Source organism: Pinus tabuliformis, chromosome 3_2 (genome assembly GCF_031772625.1).
Source record: "Pinus tabuliformis cultivar Carrire ecotype Pingquan chromosome 3_2, CPIR1, whole genome shotgun sequence".
Classification (NCBI taxonomy): Eukaryota; Viridiplantae; Streptophyta; class Pinopsida; order Pinales; family Pinaceae; genus Pinus; species Pinus tabuliformis.
The window spans coordinates 31085092-31106530 of record NC_142302.1 but is presented as its reverse complement, the minus strand read 5'-3'; the positions used below and the strand labels follow the sequence as shown (position 1 = coordinate 31106530).

General features: G+C 35.7%; 1 protein-coding gene across 1 annotated transcript in view; it reads left to right on the top strand.

Annotated features, from left to right (window-relative positions):
• The window catches only part of LOC149179661 (uncharacterized), a 30406-nt gene extending 10317 nt beyond the window's left edge, over positions 1-20089 (top strand). Inside the window, exons 2-4 of the mRNA XM_089413612.1 lie at positions 15394-15526; positions 16676-17735; positions 19888-20089. Coding sequence (XP_089269738.1) covers positions 15394-15526; positions 16676-17735; positions 19888-20089 — 1395 coding nt within the window. The remainder of the gene's footprint in view (positions 1-15393; positions 15527-16675; positions 17736-19887) is intronic.
• The last annotated feature ends 1350 nt before the right edge of the window (positions 20090-21439 follow it).

Genomic DNA, 21439 nt, shown 5'->3' with positions numbered 1-21439 from the left:
CTGTACCCTCATCCAATGGCTCATCTCACCTTTCATCAATTTCATCCTCAATTGCATATAGTTTTCTACCCCTCTCTTCTTGGCATGGGAGGTATGGAATGAGCATAACCACGTAATCTTCAATCACTCCTCCAGATCGCTTGATGATCTCCAGCACTTGGATCATCAAGCTCCCTTATAAAAAAACGAAATCATAGCTCAGTGGAACATCAAACCGCCCAATCTTGGCCCCTCTACCTGGCCACCCCAACCACATGCCTACTCTCCCTATTCTTAGATTCCCCCTCCTCCAAGAGAAACTTGGGTGAAGCTGGTATCGATGGAGTTTTAGGGAATCACACAAGGAAAATCAGTCACTTATACAGGGGTCAAATCAATTTCAAGAGAAATAATGCAGTAGAAATTGAAGATCTGATCGAAGGTCTCCAAATCACACAAGATAATTACTTATTCCCTCTTTTGGTTGAAGAGGAATTCGATATCACCATCAGAATTTCCAAATGCATCTTGAATAGATCCCCAACCACCAACAAATCCATAGGATGGTACCTGGAATATCCTATTCAACATTTGGCCCACATCCTCTCACAACAAGAAGCCATCATTTTCTCTCACATCAAGTGTAAGTCCAATTCCCTTCTTTACCATATCACTAAAACAAGAATTAATGACCACCGACCAAAGAAAATCGGTCTCCTTCTTCCCCAACAAAAATGGACTGGCTTCCTTAGTATTTATATTTGGCGAAATGAGATCTCCTCTCCCTAGATCAGGGTGACCCTACAAACTCTAACACATTTCCTAAGGCCCATAGTCAGAAACCCCCACTTGTCTTGGCTCCCTTAACAAGTGGAAGACCTAAACCTTACTCCTCTTCCTGAGCTCCATTTTTCACTGTACTAGGATACTCTGCTCCTATGCTTCTGCAATAAAAAACTTAGAACCATGAAAATTCCATTATCCTAGTTCGATTCGTCCTCTTTCATTCTCATCAGTTCTTTCTCTCGCTTTGATGTTTTGGCTCATATCATCTACCATCTAATCATGACACATGATAAGGGGAAGGGACGGTGCCCTAGCAGAGGAAAATGTCAGGGATGCCTCCCCACCACCTTTGATGATTCCACCATTATCACAAAGTTTTATTATGGAACTCCTAAGTCCATTCACGGGGAGGTCCTTACCATGGAGGAGGTAGAAATGCATAGAGGCCACCTAATGCTTTGGGTGCTCAGGAACCTCCTCACTCATTAGCTTAAGGAAAGGGCCCAAGAGAGGCTACAAGCCTCTCGTTGGATCACAGAGCTCATTACTCACCATAATCACTTTGTCTTCTTGCTCAGGTGGCTTTCGAGATTCCTCCACGTCGAGTTCCCGGCTAAGATTCCCTCCTCCTCCTCTTGAACTCCGTTCCCTTCCCATTATCCATTTATTGGCTCCTCGTCCCTACCCATTCCATGCACCTCTGTGGCCCATCCCCCCCGCCCCCCCTCCAATGCTCCTATCCCCTTAGTAGTTGATTCTCCCTCCTCCCCTCCTCGTCCTAGTCCCTATGGTCATTATATTACTGAGGAGATTTTTGCATACCCTGTTAGTATGCAGGCTCAAGGCATTGACGAGGTGTAATGTGGCACCAGCATGGCAGAAATGCAATTTAATTATGTTACTAGTGTGGCAATAATGAAATTTCAGTGTTGCAAAATTTATCTTCTCTATGGTATGGTGACTTTCAAGTTGGTTTTCTGAATCCAATCTGGCCTCTGAGCAAGCCTCCTCAGTGTTCTTCTTCTGTAGGGTTGGTTGTCATGTGCCCTGCAACCTTATGGATCGATGCACTCCTTTTTTGGTTGTTCATGCAGTAATTATAATGCTAGATCTGAGAAGCATAATTTTTTTTAATTGTGAGTCATTTTTGCAGACTATAATACCTTTGGGCTCTAGTTTCTCCTTCTTGGCGTAGATTCCTTCAGTTTTCTATTTCTAGTTTCCTCTCTCAGAGGTAGAGTATGCACTCTTGGATGCAACATATGTAATTTCCCACTTCTCAACATATTGTAGATATATTTTGTTATAAAAAAAACATGATATATACTAAAATTTTAAAAAACACATGCTTGACATTAAAATATTTTAGATAACATGTGTATTGATACATTTTATCAATGGACTACATTGTTGATATTAAAACCTTTTTTTGTTATTAATATATTTTTAAGTATAGCTCAATATTACTTAATCATGAATATTAAAATATTTTATTGATGTCCCACATTGACCTTTTTATTATTATAAATATTTTTAAAATATCACATATCAATTCTTTATTAACAATTGAATGAATTGCACATCTTCTTCTCATTATTCCTATAAAGAATTACTTGATATCTTTTATTTTATTTTTTAACTTTCATTTTTTTCTTTTCTTTGAATATCGAATATTTTATTATATACAATACATACACACACATATAAATTTGATATCCAAATAAATTAGTTAACATAGATCATCAAATAGTTTATTTGAGTCATGTGTTGGAATAATTTTCAAAATTATAAGGTTTAAACATCTTACTCACGCTAGTTTACTTCTAACTAGTTTATCTCTTTTTTTAAATTGATGTGAAATTAACAACAAATCAAGTGACCATAGTACTCTTGGAATTATTCATGTTTTATAATAATTTTAACTAAAACTAACTTAACATGCATATTCGTTTACTTTTTTTATTATAGCCCACATTGTTTTTCTATTTAGAAAATATGTTGTTTTTATTTTAAGTAGAATGTGTGTTGATCACTGACAAAATTTCAAATCACCCTCCTATAGAATATAACTTAATTCCCATTGTAAAATATTCCTTTATTCAAAAATATATTACTAACAAGTGTTAAATTGAGGTATTTTGATAATTGTAATTCTACATTGTCACTATGGAGAATCCAATCCTGCCCAGAAGTAATAATAATCTCTTATTGTAATAATAAATTTTTTATTGAGAACGTTGTCTAGAAAATTTTACATTTTCTATATAATGTATAGATAAATATATTTTAAAGAGTAGTTATTTTTTTCTAGATATATTAGTGGGAAATAGGTTGAATATATTCCTTAAAAAATATAAATACTAAAAATGGAGTTGATTTATTTATAAAGTTACATGTTTCTTAATGTTGCTTGAGTGATAACTATTTCAATCTATTTTTAATAATTTTTTAATTTCTTAATGATGTTAGGTTAAATAATATATATATTTTTAGTTAAAATTTAATTTGTGTGTTAAAATCATTTTTTAAGTATTTAAATATTTTTAATATATATTAAATAGCAAAATGTGATTTGAGTGAATTTTCACATGAATTGATAAAATTAATAATAATAATAAAATTTAAATCTATTAACTAACCATATTTATTAATTTTGAACTTCTTAATTAATAATATTTATTATAAAAGTAACCTAAATATTATAAAATATTTAAGCTACATTTTAATTAATTAATGGTTAATAAGATTTCATCTTGTATCTTGTAGTACTTGGCAAGGAAAGACTATAATAATCGATATGTTGTTGACCACCAATAATTTAGCATTGACCATGATAACTTCTAATGTATTTTTTTTATTTTAATTAAAAAAAATGTTAGCATATGTGATTGGCTTAAAATTTTGTCTTATTTAATCTTTCTTGACATGTATTCGAGATCATTGGTTAAATTTGGTCACCCTAAGAATTAGCCATTTTTTATTGGGATCATGGTTGACATATTGTAGTCAAAATAAAACTAAAACTAAAACTATATTTAAGTAAATAATAATCATATTACCTAAAACTAAATCGTTCTTTCCACCCAATTTTACTCAACCATCAACCAATTCTAGAATCCTAGTTCTAGTGGGTAACAAATTAATAGAGTCGGGTGACAATAAAAATAGTGTACCATCACATCTCATATGTTATTTATCATTGTGCATACAAATGTTTACAAGTAAGACTCCATATTTAATTTCACTCTCATTATCTTCATCATTTTTAAAAAAATTTAACATTGTTTGTAGATTTGTTTTTTGTTTTGTTTTGTTTTTTATTTTATCTTTTTGTGATTGCACCTATGTTTTTTTTTCTATGATTGCACTTATTTTCTATCTCGAGCAAATCATACTAGGGGATATCCTAGGCATTGGAGACCACATACTCGAAGCTCCCTTGGGAGCTTGGGGGCTGATCGGAAACGCTCCAAAACCGCTGGAAGCTTCAACCAGTACTTTGGAGCTTTTCAAGAGCTTCACTGCATCTGATTTTTGAGGTTTTGGGAGCTTCAGTGCAATGAATAAATGCAAAAGTAGGCGTATTTGACATTGCCAGCTTGGGTGCTTCTTAACCTCATGGCACTGTGTGAAGGGAAGGGTATGCCGTTGGGTTTAGATTTTTGGATGTGGGTCTGGAACTAAAAGAAACAACTTGTTTATGGAAAACCCTTCTATCCAAATGAAGATGCGGCATCTGGCCAATCGTGATCTTTGTCATTGGAAAGCTATTCATTCCACTCATATACGCGATGGCGATGGATATAAAAGAATTTAAGAAGATTGTTGGCCAATGGCAAAACCATCATTATCACCCAAGCTCAATGGAAAAAAATGGAATACTAAAAAAAAAACAGTTGAAATCATGAAATATAAATATTATTAGAAAAATAGTTTTTTATTTAATTCTCATATTTATTTAAGTATAAAATATAATTAACTTCGAAATTTATAATTTTATTATACAAATGATTTTTAAAATAACATTGGATTTAAACTCTATTGTTTTATTTTTTTTTATTACTACTAATATATATTTTATTTTTTCTTATCTCTATTATAATTACATGTAATATATATAATATTGGTGAGGTTACATCAAGGGTGAAGAATTGAACCAATGACTTAACATATAGCTTTGCATGAAATCAAGTAATAAAAATATTTTTTTTGGTTTGGGAGTTCTGCATGTTTTTTTCTCTGTGAAGGAATTTGATTGAGAAATCACTGATAGATTAATATTTTGATTCTTTTGGCAATGTTTCGAAGTTCAATATTTTGCATGTTTTTTTGCAAGGTAGAATTTGATTGGCACATTTTGAATGGAAATAAATAAATTATTTTATTTTTATTTTTAATATATATTAAATTTTAATATATTATATTAGTCCACTCCCAACTTAAAGTCGTCTCTTGTAAATTTGGGAATACTTCTAACCATGCCAAATACTCTTTCCCCTATCAAAAGTACCCAGAATCTTGTGCAACATAGTATTAATCTCTCCATATTTTCTGTAACTACACATATTTTCCTTCTTGAAAGTCATAATGTTGTCTCAAACCATATTAATCTCTCCGGGAGAGTAAGGGATTGTCTTTACTTCCATTTCACTCATTATATTTATCATTTTTAAAAAAATTTAACATAATTTGCAGGGTTCGTTCTTTCTTTTTTATCGATGATTGCATTTGGTTTTCCCTATGAGAAGTCATCGAGCTGAAAAGGTTGAGTCTCAAATCATATTAATATCTCTGCCCCACAAAGGGATTATCTTTATTTCTCTTATTTGTTATTCAAATAATAAATATAAATATTTTGATTATTATCGAGTTGAAAATATTGAGTCTCAAATCATAATAATATCTATGCTCAACAAAGGGATTATCTTTACTTCTCTGGTTTGTTATTCAAATAATAACATATAAATCTTTTGATTATTATAAACCGATACAATTGCATATGCATTTTTTTATTGAAATAATGAAATATAAATAAGTTGATTCCTATAATATTAGTATTTCTATATCATGAAGGTAAAAAAAATAATTCAATTTGGTAGTCTTATAATATTTCTAAATTTATGCCATTCATTATATGAGATGTATCACTTTATATCTGTGTTAGTTTCTTGAATGTGGGAACATTGTAAACTTAAGTACTGGTTTCAAGAAAGAGGTTTCTTCGAAATTTTTAATGGGGAATAATAATATTATATAATAAAATACTCAAATATTAAAATCAATTTAAATATATAAATAATAAAATATATAAAAGAATATATTCTCTCGGTGTCTTTCTCTTAGTCTCTCCCCTTTATATATATAAAATGTCAATTTCATTTTCAGTTCTCTGACAAGTTTCTGTAGTTATTCTTACGAGATAAAACAACTCTAATGTTTAAGCTTTGAGCATTTACTGCCACATACAATATGCACACACTCATTATCACTTCTCTTACATGTTTATCTAGTTATTGTTACGAAAAAACAACTCTAATGTTTAAGCATTGACTGCCACATATAATATGCACACACAATCTTCTACTATATATATACATAAACAACAAAAGGAATACTCATCAGTTTTGCCACATATAATATGCACACACAATCTTCTACTATATACATACATAAACAACAAAAGAAATACTCATCATCTTGACAACTCAGATATTGCACTTAGTTCGACGTGCCACAAGCTTCCTTAATCCATCAATAGATTTCTCCAGTTTCTCAATTAAGGATATCGGTGTTAAAGATGTCTTTGGCCTTTCTTATTACTAAGGTTTCAACATAGGCTCATATTTTGTGAGCACTTCAACATACTCCTCTACAGGCTTTGTATTCCCTTCTCTAACCCTAGGGAATTCAAGAACTCTGAAAAAAAAATAGTCTTCAAAACTCCCTATATATTATCCAATCTATTTAAAGTTTAAATTTTTTTATATTAATTCTTTATTTTGTCTATAAACATTTAAGTCAAGTATTTATTCATTTAGACTTTAATTTAAAGTCAAATATTTATATAATTTTTAATTTGTATATTATTTTTTTTTAATTCATAATATTTTTTTCCAATTTTATATGTGAACAATATATATTATATTTTTTTTATGTTAATTAAATGATTGTAATGCTCTCGAATATGTAAATAACGAGCATTTACTTTTCCTATGCTAGACTTGTTAGCTAATGTAATTAGAAAAAAACTTTAAAAGAAATGTGTTATTTTATTTTAAATTGTGTTTAAAGAAAATTATGCATAGTGAGAAAATGATTAGAGAAAGATGTGAAAGAAAATCCTAATTTCATGGTGTTACATGATTACTTTTATCTTTTCTTATATGAAGTGATAAAAGGAAAAATATTTTCTAAGGGAAAGGCATGTGTGTGTAATGAGTGCTTGTAGGAAAGAAATAGAAGAAAACATTTATGAGACGTTGTCAAGGAAGAAAATGGGATTTGTTGGGTTCTCTTGAGTTTGTCAAACTAGTGGAAACTTAATAAAGACATTATGGATTGTACTAGTAGCCTTGAGGTTACAGAATAATCATTGTTTGAACTGGTCTAGCAATAAGGAGGCTTAATGAGAGAAGCTAGACCTAATAGCCGATCTCACTGGTTGGGAGGAACGGTCTTCCCTTGGTTATTTTCTCACAAGAAGACAACTAGATAAGTGCTTATACTGATTTTAAAATAGATAGAGATATTTATGGATATGAAATTTAATACAGTTAAGTAAGTCATTGTACTGAGTAAAAGAAATAGTATCTATGTATCTTGAATTTATTTATGCTAACTCTTGTGAGCAATTACTGACAATTTTATATAAATTACGAACAAAATGGTATCATTTTTGGATGAAGACATAAAAGTCCCCATATGAAATCTGTGATTACAATGTTAAATAAAACACAGTATGTACATTTTAGGCCAACAGTCAAATGTCAACTATTGGAGAAAAGGGTTGGGTATTATGAACCAGAATGGATTGGTAAAAGGTGTGGCTTTTCATTTGAGCTCCTAAACAAAGACTCTAATAAGATTTTAAAAAAAATGAATATTAATAGAATCTGGTCTTAGGGTCGCATACAAAATTTTGGATTTTAAAGAACATTTGTATACTAAAAGATACTCTGATGTATGTAACTGCAAGTACAAAGACACGACAACAGAAAATATGAAATATTAGCAGAAACCCCAATTGATATGGAAATAACTATAATTTAAAAGATGGCACCAATCTAATATAAGAGTTAGCTTACGAATAAGCCCTAAAACATGGGTCAGGAAATGGTTAGTAATTGGTAGTAGGGAAGAAACCCTTTTGGGATAATAATCCTGACTTTCCTATTGCAAACCCAAAACTAAAAATTGTATTAAATTCACTTCCATATTTCTTTCATGGTCATAATCGCTATCATTCACAAGATTTACATTCTAAGAAACACCACTTCAATATGGAAATAACCATATAACCTCAAATGATAAAATAAAACAACATAGGTATCATTCCTATAGATGGTATAGATATCTGACATTATTGTCACTACAAAAATACTAAGAAGGTCCATTTCGCAGAAGCCGAGGAATATCGAGAAGGTCGACAATCATTCAAGAAAAGAGGACGTACAATTGTTCGAACCAGAATTTGAAGCATTCAACATTACATTATAAACTAGGAACATACAAAAGTATTCTAAGAGCTAGTCCATAAATTCATTAAAAACCTTTTTTCACATAAATAAACTCAGTTGCATGTTTCACAAGAAACCCTTAACCATAAATTAATTAATACATCTCACAATGGATCTATGTCCAATTTCAATGGTAGCAGAGACATTGCCATTAACAAATTAACTGTACTTGTCAAAAAAAAAGTATAGTCTATCAACTAAAAGTGGACCCGAATCCCAGAAATTCAACTGGGGAAAACACTAGCATTGTATACAAGGTAAGACCTAGAAACCTATAACAAGGTGTTACCGGGAAAACTAGTGTCTATTCAGAACTGCTAGTCCCACTAAGACGGGTAGCTATCTTAGAAACAAACAAACTAAAGTCACTTGTTCTTTCCTTTATGAGAGATAGATGAGAAAGAAGCAGAGAGTACCAACCTCAGTCTTTCGCTTGGCTCCTTGCTTGTTTCCTTTCCCCTTCGACAAAATCTCGCCACTACTTCCTTACTTGTCCCACTTCGAAGAACACCTGTAGGACCACAACAACATAATACCATCAAAGCATAGAGATCTATCACTGTAAACAATATAGGATCAGATATATATTGACCATAAAAATGTATATATCAACACAATATTCAGAGATACACAGGAATATGGAGGAAAACTCAAATAGCTTTATTGATAAAAGTAGTAGAAGAGAGGATTACAACCACTTGGTCTAACCCAGTGCCATCCTCCCAGCTTGAAAGCCCTCTTCACCTCATACAAAGAAATATCACCCAACAATGTCTTCAAAGAGAAACCAACAACACTTCTTGAAAATTACCAAATTCCAACCTCTGGATCTCTGGGATGAGGGATCCATATATAGATATTTGCAGGGGGGTGAGTCACCTTCTGGGATTTTGATTAGTGTCATCTCTCTGATAGTTCTTGGTTCCACTTGGAGATTTCATGATCTCTTACTCATCCTTGGGCGAATTCAGGGAGGCATGTGTCAAATGAGCAGCTTCTAGAAGATTCTCAGGGTTTCCACCTAGCAAACTGCTTGTGCCATTTTTCTGCTCTCGCTCATCGTACCCTACAGAAGGGATTTCTAGTATGCATCACACTTTTTGCATGTGGCAAGTGAGATGCATCGTGTTAGCGCTGGAATCTGCATTAGGCTGAGGGAAGGCGAGACTCAAGGCCACATCAAACCAAGCTCAGCCTCGTAGCTAGCCCTACGAGTACAGGAGAGGGATCTCTCTCGGTCTATCTCGGCAAAAAGGTCTTCGAAGGGGCTGAGATGACCTATATTAGATACTGATTTTAGGCTAGTAAATTGATAGGAAAAGGGGTTTTAATGAATGATGGGGTTTTTTGGGCAGCTTGGGATCAAGAAAAGCGTGAGCAGGGAAATTAAATGAAAGATGCAGATTATTACGTAAGGCAACATAGGCAAAAGCTTAACATTCAATTTGAATTTATATGGAATGTGAAGAATGTTTGAGAATGCTGAAAAGGGCATGAATTCATGAATCCTTTTCAGACGGAGGAAAACATAGAACTTGAATACTTTCCCAAGGCAGAGCAACAAGCTGAATTCTGCCCTTCACACTTAAAAGTATTCAACAGGCAATGATTATGAATGAAATAATAAACATAACAAGAAGCATATGAAAACAGAGAAAAACATAATGCTAAGTTGTTACCACAGGGATCTTATGAAACAGAGCTGCAAACTTTGAATTAAATCTCTGTCAACTGTACAATAAAACTATGTATTTCTCCTCACATCTCTGCGAGAATTCTCTCTCCTTTTTAAACGATTTTCAATACATTAAATAAAACTCAGCTAGGAGAAAACAGATCGACCCAAAAATAAGGGCGTTGTTTCAACTGAAGCCATGAAAATAGTAAAAGAGCTACTCATCGGTTTTCATTTGAGACTTTCTGTGACCAATACAAAGGTAGAAGCTGTAGTGTGAACCTTCCAAATCATAACTGAAGACAAATATAAGCGATTTTTCCCTATTTTTCTACTAAGGTTGGTATTCCATGTTTAGTTTGGGTTTGACTGTCTATTCGCTTCCATTACCATTATACCACCCAAAAATATGATATTTGACTCCGATTGAATAGAGCTGCCGTGTTTGCATTTCTCACATCTATACTTGGCATCACATTTTATCCAAAATGTTAATGTTGTATACATCGATCTGGATTCACTTCAAAGTGTTATGTAGCATAACAGTGGCAGACACATCGGTCAACATTGCTACACTACCACATCGCTATGGTGTAGAGTGACACCGAGATTTCAACATTCTCACTTAAAATATGCAACTTTGATATTTATCCTCTTCCGTTTGGCATTACACATCTTGAGTAGGATACTTACAAAGTGAAAACTCCAATCTGCTAATGGCAATAATATCCTAGCATAAATTACCAGGTCCATAAGGCTAAACCATGAGTGGTCACTCATGAATAAACTGTTCCTTGCATCAGATCTTAAATGTGGTGACTGAAAGGGTATTATTATAAACGTGTCGTTTGACTCCTGTCTCCATAAACTGGGTTATAATTTGCCAACCCGAATTTTTGTACTTTTTCCATGTTCAACCATAATTATGGTGCAAGTAAACTTAGGTTGAAGCTCAGACTCAAACACATGCTTCTAAAACAGGCATAGACAGTGAAGCTTTCGCAAAGCACATTTTGCTTTCACCCAGTGATTTACAGGATACACAACTATTTCAGCAAAACCCAAAAGTTAGAAGAATCAACTTATATCTGAAGCTTGTCAGTTCATTAATAGTTCACATGCCTATAGATATCTGCAAAATCCGAGCACTCATGTGCCATCAGTTGTTTGAGAAGAATCTATGTTTCTTCATCAGGACGGATATTGTCTTCTATCATAAGCTCCGATATTTTGGGAGGAACTTTACCAGCATGCACATAGGTATGAAGCAAACAGTTGTAAATTTCTGTGCTCACAAATTTCAACCCTCTTAAGTATTTTGAAAAATTCCTCCACACTTTTAACATCACCTTGCTTCTTCCCATACTTGCGCCAATTAAAGCCATCATCAGAAGGTCTTTCTGCAACAGGATAAACTGGTGGTAAAGATCTCTGATTGGATTTAGTAGATTGTGAAACCATTTCAAGACACCAAGTTGTTTTATTACTTTCTGGTTGTGCTGGCATCTTCTGTTGACGAGAAACTCCAAAAGTATTGCCATCAGCTCCTGCATTTGGCTGATAATACAGCTCTACTAATTCACGAGTATATGCATGGTTCAATTTATTTTGTGAAACACATGGGAATGGCAACATCACATCGCTCACTCCACGACTTTACCTCGTCGAAGTACTTTGCTCTCGTATAAGTTTTCAAATACTCCCTTAAGCTTCGTTGTTGAACTTTAATTTCTTTCAAAAGATTTAACTTCACATCATCAAATCCTTCCTCATCAAGCAAGTAACCTCTTGAATCTGATACTGTAACTGGCACGACTCTGGGTGTATGAGAGAAATTTTTCGGGCTCTGAGACTATGTGCATAGCGTGTTTACCCAATGCGTAGCGCACGACATACGTGTAGCGCACTTGATTTTTAACACGGGCTGTGGGCGTTATATGTGTAGCGCCCCTTATATGGGTAGCGCGCCTCCTGTATGGGTAGCGCGCACCTTCAGTCTAATTCCACTGCTCTAAAACACTCCAAACTTAACTCTAACATTACAACTCGACTTTGCGTTTCAGTTTTCACAGCAATGGGTCCACAAATGAAGTAGAGGTGGATGCCCAATCGAAAGCAATTTATTACACCATTGACATTTGAAGTTGATCATACTAAGAACTAGACCTTTTATCAAGGATCTTCTGTCGAACCAGCAGCATGTGTGATACCTCTAATTTTATGCCACTTTTTGCCTTTAGACACTACCTTTGTCTTTTAACTAATTTTCGAAGTTGAACCGATAACTCTTGTCTATCTATTGCAGGGTTGCTGAAGTTGGTGCCATTGAGGAACTGTAGAGCTTTGTAACACTTTTAACAAATTACATATTCTGAAAAAACACATTCGATGATTTCTTCTTCAAGACAGGGTTTTGAAGAAGAAACACTCTCAAGCCTTATTGACTATGAAACTTAGCAATGGAAACTGAACCTTTCATGCGGCTAAGTTAACAAAACCCTAGACTAAAAAAACTCTTAAAGACTCTTTGCCATCCATGACTATAAATGATGAGAAATGAACCTTGGTGAATTTGACTGCAGCGGGCTGACAAGACGGAGTCTAACATTGGCTCCAATGGGGATGGCAGTTGTCGCTTCTTGGAGGTGCCAAGAACAACAGAGCTTTGGGAGAGCAGATAGTGCCTCCGTCCATTGGGCAATGGAGTCATTATTTAAATCAACCACACAAGATTTTGACTCATTTATTAATTGAAATTGACTGAAAAGACTGAAAAACTGACTCAACAAACTTCACACTAAAACTGTAATGAAACTCAGAAAGAAATGCTGCCTTTTGGCTGCTTATTTATTTACAAAATCTACCCTACTTTGCTGTAAAAACAGTAGATCAGGTAATACTGAAATGCCAGATCAACCATTCAAGTAAACCTGAGAATGATCCCGCTTGAGAATGCTTCTACCAGGACATAAATGTAATTGCTGGTAGCCCTTCATGCACGTAATGAGCTTGGTCACGTAAAAGACAGCTTGATCTATCAATCAAACTAAAAAACATTTCCATGTATGTTACAATAGGATCACCAAATCCAGACTCTGTTTGCTGCCCCAACTCCGCAACACATACCTCCAGCTGCACACTGTCAATGCACACATCTGTAGGCAACTCTATTATTTCTTGTTTTGATGGACGAAGAGTTTCCAAGAACTTTTTAGGATCTCGGAAATCATATGACTGGATCTGCTCATTCAAATACTAAATCTCCTTCTCAATTTTTTCAACAACTAACTCACAGAAACCAATTTTAGCTTCAAGAGGGAACTTTGGAGATTTTAAACATTGAAGCACGACACTGAAAAATCTTTCATCAATTTCAAAATCTATTAACTGATCTCTAATTTCTTTTACAACTTCACAAAGTACAGGATTTGCCACATACCCTACTATTGCATGAATGGATTAGTGCACACTGGAATCTCTGGATCGAGCTGGAGTCGCCAGGTGTATGTTTCAGCCTTCATATGTGTCTGACTGCTGTCCACCATTAGCGTCAGATCTGCAACTTGATTTCATGTACTGGGACAAGACAATCAACAAGTCGAATGTCACATCAACAACAAACCATCTTCCCCAGTATGGTTGCCACTATGTTAGCGCTCGAATCTGGCGACCATACTGGGGAAGATGGTTTGCTGTTGATGGGACATTCGACTTGAAGATTGTCTTGCCACAGTACATGAAATCAAGTTGCAGATCTGATGCTGATGGTGGACAGCAGTCAGACGCATATGAAGGCTGAAACATTCACCTGGTGACTCTAACTCGATCCAGACATTCCAGTGCTCGCTGATCCATTTATGCAATGGTAGGGTATGTGGCAAACCCTGCACTGTGTGAAGCTGTAAAAGAAGTAAGAAATCAGTCAGCAAATTTTGAAATTAATGAAGATTTTTTCAGTGCCTTGCTTCAATGTTCGAAATCTCCGAAGCTTCCTTTTGAAGCTAAAACTGGTGTCTGTGAGTTAGTGGTTGAAAGAATTGAGAAGGAAATTCAGTGTTTAAATGATCAGATCCAGTCTTGTGAATTCTGAGACCCTAAAAAGTTCTTGGAAACTCTTCCTCCTTCGAAACAAGAAATAATAGAGCTGCCTACAGATGCTTGCATTGACAGTGTACAGCTGGATGTATGTATTGCAGAGTTGGGGCAGCAAACGGAGTCTAGCTTTCGCGATCCTATTGCGATGTACATGGAAATGTTTTTCAGTTTGATTGATAAATCAAACTGTCTTTTACATGATCAGACTCATTATGTGCATGTAGGGCTGCGAGCAATTGCATCTGTGATCTGGTTGAAGCACTCTCAAGCAGCATTCTTCTCAGATTTACTTGAATGGTTGATCTGGCATTTCAGTATTACCTGATCTATTATTTTTGCAGCAAAGTAAGGTAAATTTTGTAAATAAATAAGCAGCCCAAAGGCAGCATTTTGTTCCAGTTTCATTACAGTTTTAGTTTGAAGTTTGCTGAGCCATTTTTTCACTCTTTTCAGTCAGTTTCAATTAAGAAATGAGTCAAAATTTTGTGTCGTTGATCAAAATAATGACTCCATTGCCCAATGGATGGAGGCATTGTCTGCTCTCCCAAAGATATGCAGATTCTTGGCACCTCCATGAAGCGGCAGCTGCCATCCCCATTGGATCCAATGCTAGACTCGGTTCTATCAGTCCCTTGTCAGAATCAAATTCTCCAAGCTTCATTTCTCGTCATTCGCAGTCATTGATGTTATTGTGGTCCAGAAAAGAGTCATTTCAGAGTCAAGGTTTTATAGTTGGTCTACAAACTTGTCAAATGATTCCTACAGGCTAGAAGAAGGTTCAGTGAGTTTATATTTCAAGATTCCAGTCTTGAGAATTCAGAAGGAGCCTTGGTTATCCTTCGCAAAGCCAAATGCCAGATCCCTGCAAAAGTCAACAAAGTATTATCAGTCAAAGACTCAGAAAAAGCAAGAGAAAGTCAAAGAGTAGCATTGTATTAAAAGATCAAATGTCAAAGTGCTGAAACATTATAAAGTGGGTTAGCAAACAAATTTAAATCAAATCTGATTTGATGAGATATTTTCTTCACATATAAATCACGCAAACAATTTCATTTGCTCGAAAATCTCAAGGTAGAAATCGTGTTTGTGTTCTTGAAGGCTGAAGCCGTGTTTTCATAGCAGTGGACAGTGTTTGGAGGTGTGCGCTACCCATACAGGGTGTGCGCTACCCATATAGAGCGCGCTACGCATATAACCTCACTAGCCAGTGTTAAATACCATGGACGCTACGCACTTGCAGCTCGCTACGCATTGGGTGAGCATGCTACCCATACAGTCTCAGAGCCAAATTTTTAAATTTTTTTTGCCCTTGCGTCGAGTTTCATGCAAAACGCCTCAATCGGCTTGCAAGTGCTGGATGGATGGAAGGAAGTCATGGGCTTATAGGCTTATGCTGCAAAACAATGCAATATTAAATTGTTCTCCAATAGCACAAGCTGGGATAGCACTTTGGAAAATAGTGGTTCAGACCTGTTGAAAGCTTCCCGTTTGAGGGATTTCATCAAAACCTTGCTTGAGAAACATTTTGAAGATGCAAAGAACAAGTTAGATTCCATTGACCATTAAAGAGTATTGTTGTCTTAGAAACGTTGTGAAGACTGATGAGGTTTTCTGAGAAATTAAGCAGTGCAACAGATTTTGGTGGTGAAACGACTTGCAACAGGGAAAGCATGAAGGGAATCTAGTCTTTGTCCAATATCTCCATTATTATATGCCATCCACCTGCACACAGTTTGAAGAATACACAAACAGTTGTTTGAATTTTGTTTTCACTGTCTGAGTAGTAAAATTAATTAAAAGAGTTTCCCTTTCTCTTGAGACGAGTACAGGAATTGGGACCGGAAGCAAAGAGCCATCAATTGGTACCAAAGGTCGAGTGATACTTTTGTTGGATAAGAATCCCAATAAAGTTGAAGTCTGGTTTGATAAACCGATTTATGGTGTAAACAACATGGTGGATTTTTGTGAAGATAGCTATGGGTATTTTTGCAATGCTACCAACAAAATCTTTCATACAGTGTTGGAGCTTCGTTCGGAGCATTCTGTTGGAGCTACATCAATTAGAACCATGCAAGGACAAACCTTGGAATAAGATTTGTGTGTACACTTAGATATGAGGCTTTGAGACCATTCGCAATTGCCTTTATGCTCTATCATGATTAATGAAATTGGAATTTCAAAGCCATGTCTATTATCGACGAGCATCCAAATCCTGCAGTGTGTAGTGGCCTATGATCAATCAAATATGTGATCATTGCGTTGGATTTCTGAATATCTACCATTTCCATCCCTGATGCAATTTAATAATCCTCAACGCAACATCAACACTGATTTCATTTCAGTGCCACCACATTCTTCCATTCTTTCTTTGACAGTACTACCCATTTTCTTTGAATCATTTTAGAAAATGAGGAGATCCGTGCACCTTCCTCATTTAAGATCCATTTTGGCAATGAGTATGATCCAAATCTTTCATCTGGGTTCTCACAGAATCCTTTATGTCTCATTTGGGCACACCATTGTGCATTTTGTGACAGTCTCCTAACTAGTTTGAAGAGAGAAAAGGCCAATATGAGTCTAAAAAAGGGCGTCTCTATGGAGGTTTCAAGTGATGAAGAAGGCTTCAGTGGAGCCTGGTTTCCTGCAACCATACTCAGGAAAATTGGCAGTGTTTTCTTGGTTGAATTCAGGGACCTGATGACTGATGATGAGAAATCAAAATTGAAGGAAAAAGTAAAAGCACATCTGATAAGGTCCGAACCTCCAGCTTTGAATAGACAATGCTTTTTCCTTAATGAAGAAGTGGATGCATATGATCAAGATGGTTGGTGGAAGGGAGTTGTTGATGGCATTCTGCCTCAAAATAAATATGTTATTTACTTCGGCCAGACTTTGGAGAAATTGGAGTACAATATAACACAGCTTTGGATTCATCAGGATTGGATAGACGGCAAGTGGGTTAGCAGTTCAGAGAATGTGGGAATAAAAGAACCAAATCCAAAGTGCTCACTGCTTTCTGTCAGAAATGTGGAGAATATGGCTTCAAAATCAGTTAAAGGATCTAATAAAACCAATGAAAATCAAAATGAAGTTAAGGTTTTCGAATTCTCAGGAGAATGTAAAGCAAACATACAGTGTGAGACCTGGAATGATGGAAGTAGTCAGCTAACCAAAAAATCTTCCAAGAGAAAGCAGGGAACTAAGGATCAGTCCAATAATGGTTCAGCCTGCAGAAGGAAAATCCTGATTGAAGAAAATATGGATGGTACTGAGACACAAGATGAAAATGTTCATAACATTCCTGTTAAGGTTGCGAAAATAGCCTCACTCAAAGATCTCAGTTCCCCTACTGAATCTGAGAACACAATTACAATCTCTATTCCTTATCTGGAAATTGTTGACCAAAAAATATGTCATCCGGGTAATACCTCTGAAATACGTGGAAAAACAAGTGGCAGTCAAAGGTAGAAAGTTTAAATTTAAATGGAGATATCTGCCACAATAGAGCGTACTGTCTATTTTGGTCTTCAGTTACAAATTTAAAGGGTCTTCAGCTACAGCTGCCGCCTCTCCATTAGTTATTAACAAACAAATGTAACGCTACTCCTTTTAGAGCAGACTTTTCCTATTTTTGTGATGATTGATGTAACAATGTTCTATTTTCATCGATCAGTTACCACATCTCTAAGTTATATTTAATGTATTGCAAATGATTTGTAAGGGTTAGAGAGTTCTGAAAGCTGGTGGAGGAGAAAAACAGAGTTTTATCGTACAATTGACTGACAGAGTAAATAATTAAATGGCGCAACTTTGATTTGTAAGATTCTTGTGGTGTGAAAGTTTAGCATATGTTTTTCTTCTGTTTCATATGTCTTTGTAATGTTTCATAGTTTCATTCATTATCATTTCCAGCTGAATGCTTTACAATGTGGGAGGTAGAACCCAATTTATTTGCTCTTCCTCGAATGAGTGTTTCAGTATTTGTGTAATTGTCTTCTCTTTGTAAAGGACTCATTGATTAATGTCCTTTTCAGCTCTTTAAATAGTCTTTTCATCCCGTATTATTTCAAAGTTAATTGCTAAACTTCACTCCTACCTCGCCTTATGGAATAATCTGTGCCTTTGATTAAATCTCTGCTCTTACTGTCTTTGCCCCATGCAGCTCAGAAAACCCAATCATTTATTAAAAACCTCATTTCATATCTATTTACTAGCCTAAAACCAGTTCCCATTTTAAGTCATCTCGCACCCTATTGCTCATTTTATCTAGATTGACTGGAGAGAGCCCTTTCCTGTCGGTTGAGCTTGGTTTGATGTTGCCTTGAGTTTTGCCTTCCTCAGCCTGAGGCAGATTTGAGCACTAACATAGATCCTAAAAAGTTCTTGGAAACTCTTCCTCCATCGAAAAAAGAAATAATAGAGTTGCCTACAGATGTGTGCATTGACAGTGTGCAGCTGGAGGTATGTATTGCGGAGTTGGGGCAGCAAACAGAGTCTGGCTTTTGCGATCCTATTGCAACATACATGGAAATGTTTTTCAATTTGATTGATAGATCAGGCTATCTTTTACGTGACCAGGCTCATTACGTGCATGAAGGGCTGCCAGCAATTACATCTGTGTCCTGGTGGAAGCATTCTCAAGCGGCATCATTCTCAGGTTTACTTGAATGGTTGATCTGGCATTTCAGTATTACCTGATCTACTATTTTTACAGCAAAGTAGGGTAGATTTTGTAAATAAATAAGTAGCCAAAAGGAAACATTTCGTTCTGAGTTTCATTACAGTTTTAGTGTGAAGTTTGCTAAGTCAATTTTTCAATCTTTTCAGTCAATTTCAATTAATAAATGAGTCAAAATCTTGTGTGATTGATTGAAATAATGACTCCATCGCCCAATGGACAGAGGCACTATCTGCTCTCCCAAAGCTCTGCTGTTCTTGGCACCTCCAAGAAGCGGCAGCTGCCATCCCCATTGGAGCCAATGTTAGACTCCGTCTTGTCAACCCACTGTAGTCAAATTCACCAAGGTTCATTTCTCGTCATTTATAGTCATGGATGGCAAAGAGTCTTTAAGAGTTTTTTTGGTCTAGGGTTTTGTTGACTTAGCCGCATGAAAGGTTCAGTTTCCATTGCTAAGTTTCATAGTCAATAAGGCTTGAGATTGTTTCTTCTTCAAAACGCTGTTTTGAAGAAGAAATCATCAAATGTGCTTTTTCAGAATATGTAATTTGTCAAAAGTGTTCCAAAGCTCTACAGTTCCTCAATGGCACCAGCTTCAGCAACCCTGCAACAGATAGACAAGAGTTATCGATTCAACTTGGAAAATTAGTTAAAAGACAAAGGCAGTGTCTAAAGGCAAAAAGTGGCATAAAATTAGAGGTATCACACATGCTGCTGGTTCGACAGAAGATCCTTGATAAAAGGTCTAGTTCTTTGTATGATCAACTTCAAATGTTAATGGTGTAATAAATTGTTTTCGATTGGGCATCCACCTCTACTTCGTTTGTGGACCCATTTCCGTGAAAACTGAAATGCAAGGCCGAGTTGAAATATTAGAGTTAAGTTTGGAGTGTTTTAGAGCAGTGGAATTGGACTGAAGGTTCGCGCTACCCATACAGGAGGCGCGCTACCCATATAAGGGGCGCTACGCATATAACGCCCACAGCCCGTGTTAAAAATCAAGTGCGGTATGTGTATGCCGTGCGCTATGCGTTGGGTAAACACGCTACACACATAGTCTCAGAGCCCGAAAAATTTCTCTCATTCACCCAGAGCCGTGCCAGTTACAGTATCAAATTCAAGAGGTTACTTGCTCGATGAGGAAGGATTTGATTATGTGAAGTTAAATCTTTTGAAAGAAATTAAAGTTCAACAACGAAGCTTAAGGGAGTATTTGAAAACTTATACGAGAGCAAAGTACTTCGATGAGGTAAAGTGGTGGAGTGAGCGATGTGATGTTGCCATTCCCATGTGTTTCACCAAATAAATTGAACCATGCATATACTCGTGAATCAGTAGAGCTGTATTATCAGCCAAATGCAGGAGCTGATGCCAATACTTATGGAGTTTCTCGTCAACAGAAGATGCCAGCACAACCAGAAAGTAATAAAACAACTCGGTGTCCTGAAATGGTTTCACAATCTACTAAATCCAATCAGAGATCTTTACCACCGGTTTATCCTGTTGCAGAAAGACCTTCTGATGATGGCTTTAATTGGCGCAAGTATGGGCAGAAGCAAGGTGATGTTAAAAGTGCGGAGGAATTTTTCAAAATACTTAAGAGGGTTGAAATTTGTGAGCACAGAAATTTACAACTGTTTGCTTCGTACTTATGTGCATTCTGGTAAAAATCCTCCCAAAATATCAAAGCTTATGATAGAAGACAATATCCGTCCTGATGAAGAAACAAAGATTCTTCTCAAACAACTGATGACACATGAGTGCTCGGATTTTACAGATATCTGCAGGCATGTGAACTATTAATGAACTGACAAGCTTCAGATATAAGTTGATTCTTCTAACTTTCTGGGTTTTGCTGAAATAGTTGTGTATCCTGTAAATCACTGGGTGAAAGCAAAATGTGCTTTGCGAAAGCTTCACTGTCTATGCCTGTTTTAGAAGCATGCGTTTGAGTCTGAGCTTCAACCTAAGTTTACTTGCACCATAATTATGGTTGAACATGGAAAAAGTACGAAAATTCAGGTTGGCAAATTCTAACCCAGTTTGTGGAGACAGGAGTCAAACGACGCATTTGTAAGAAGGCCCTTTCAGTCACCACATTTAAGATCTGATGCAAGGAACAGTTTATTCATGAGTGACCACTCATGATTTAGCCTTATGGACCTGGTAATTTATGCTAGGATATTATTGCCATTAGCAAATTGGAGTTTTCACTTTGTAAGTTTCCTACTCAAGATGTGTAACGCCAAATGGAAGAGGATAAATATCAAAGTTGCATATTTTAAGTGAGAATGTTGAAATATCGGTGTCACTCTACACCACAGCCATGTGGTAGTGTAGCAATGTTGACCGATGTGTCTGCCACTGTTATGCTACATAACACTTTGAAGTGAATCCAGATCGATGTATACAACATTAAAATTTTGGATAAAATGTGATGCCAAGTATAAATGTGAGAAATGCAAACACGACAGCTCTATTCAATCGGAG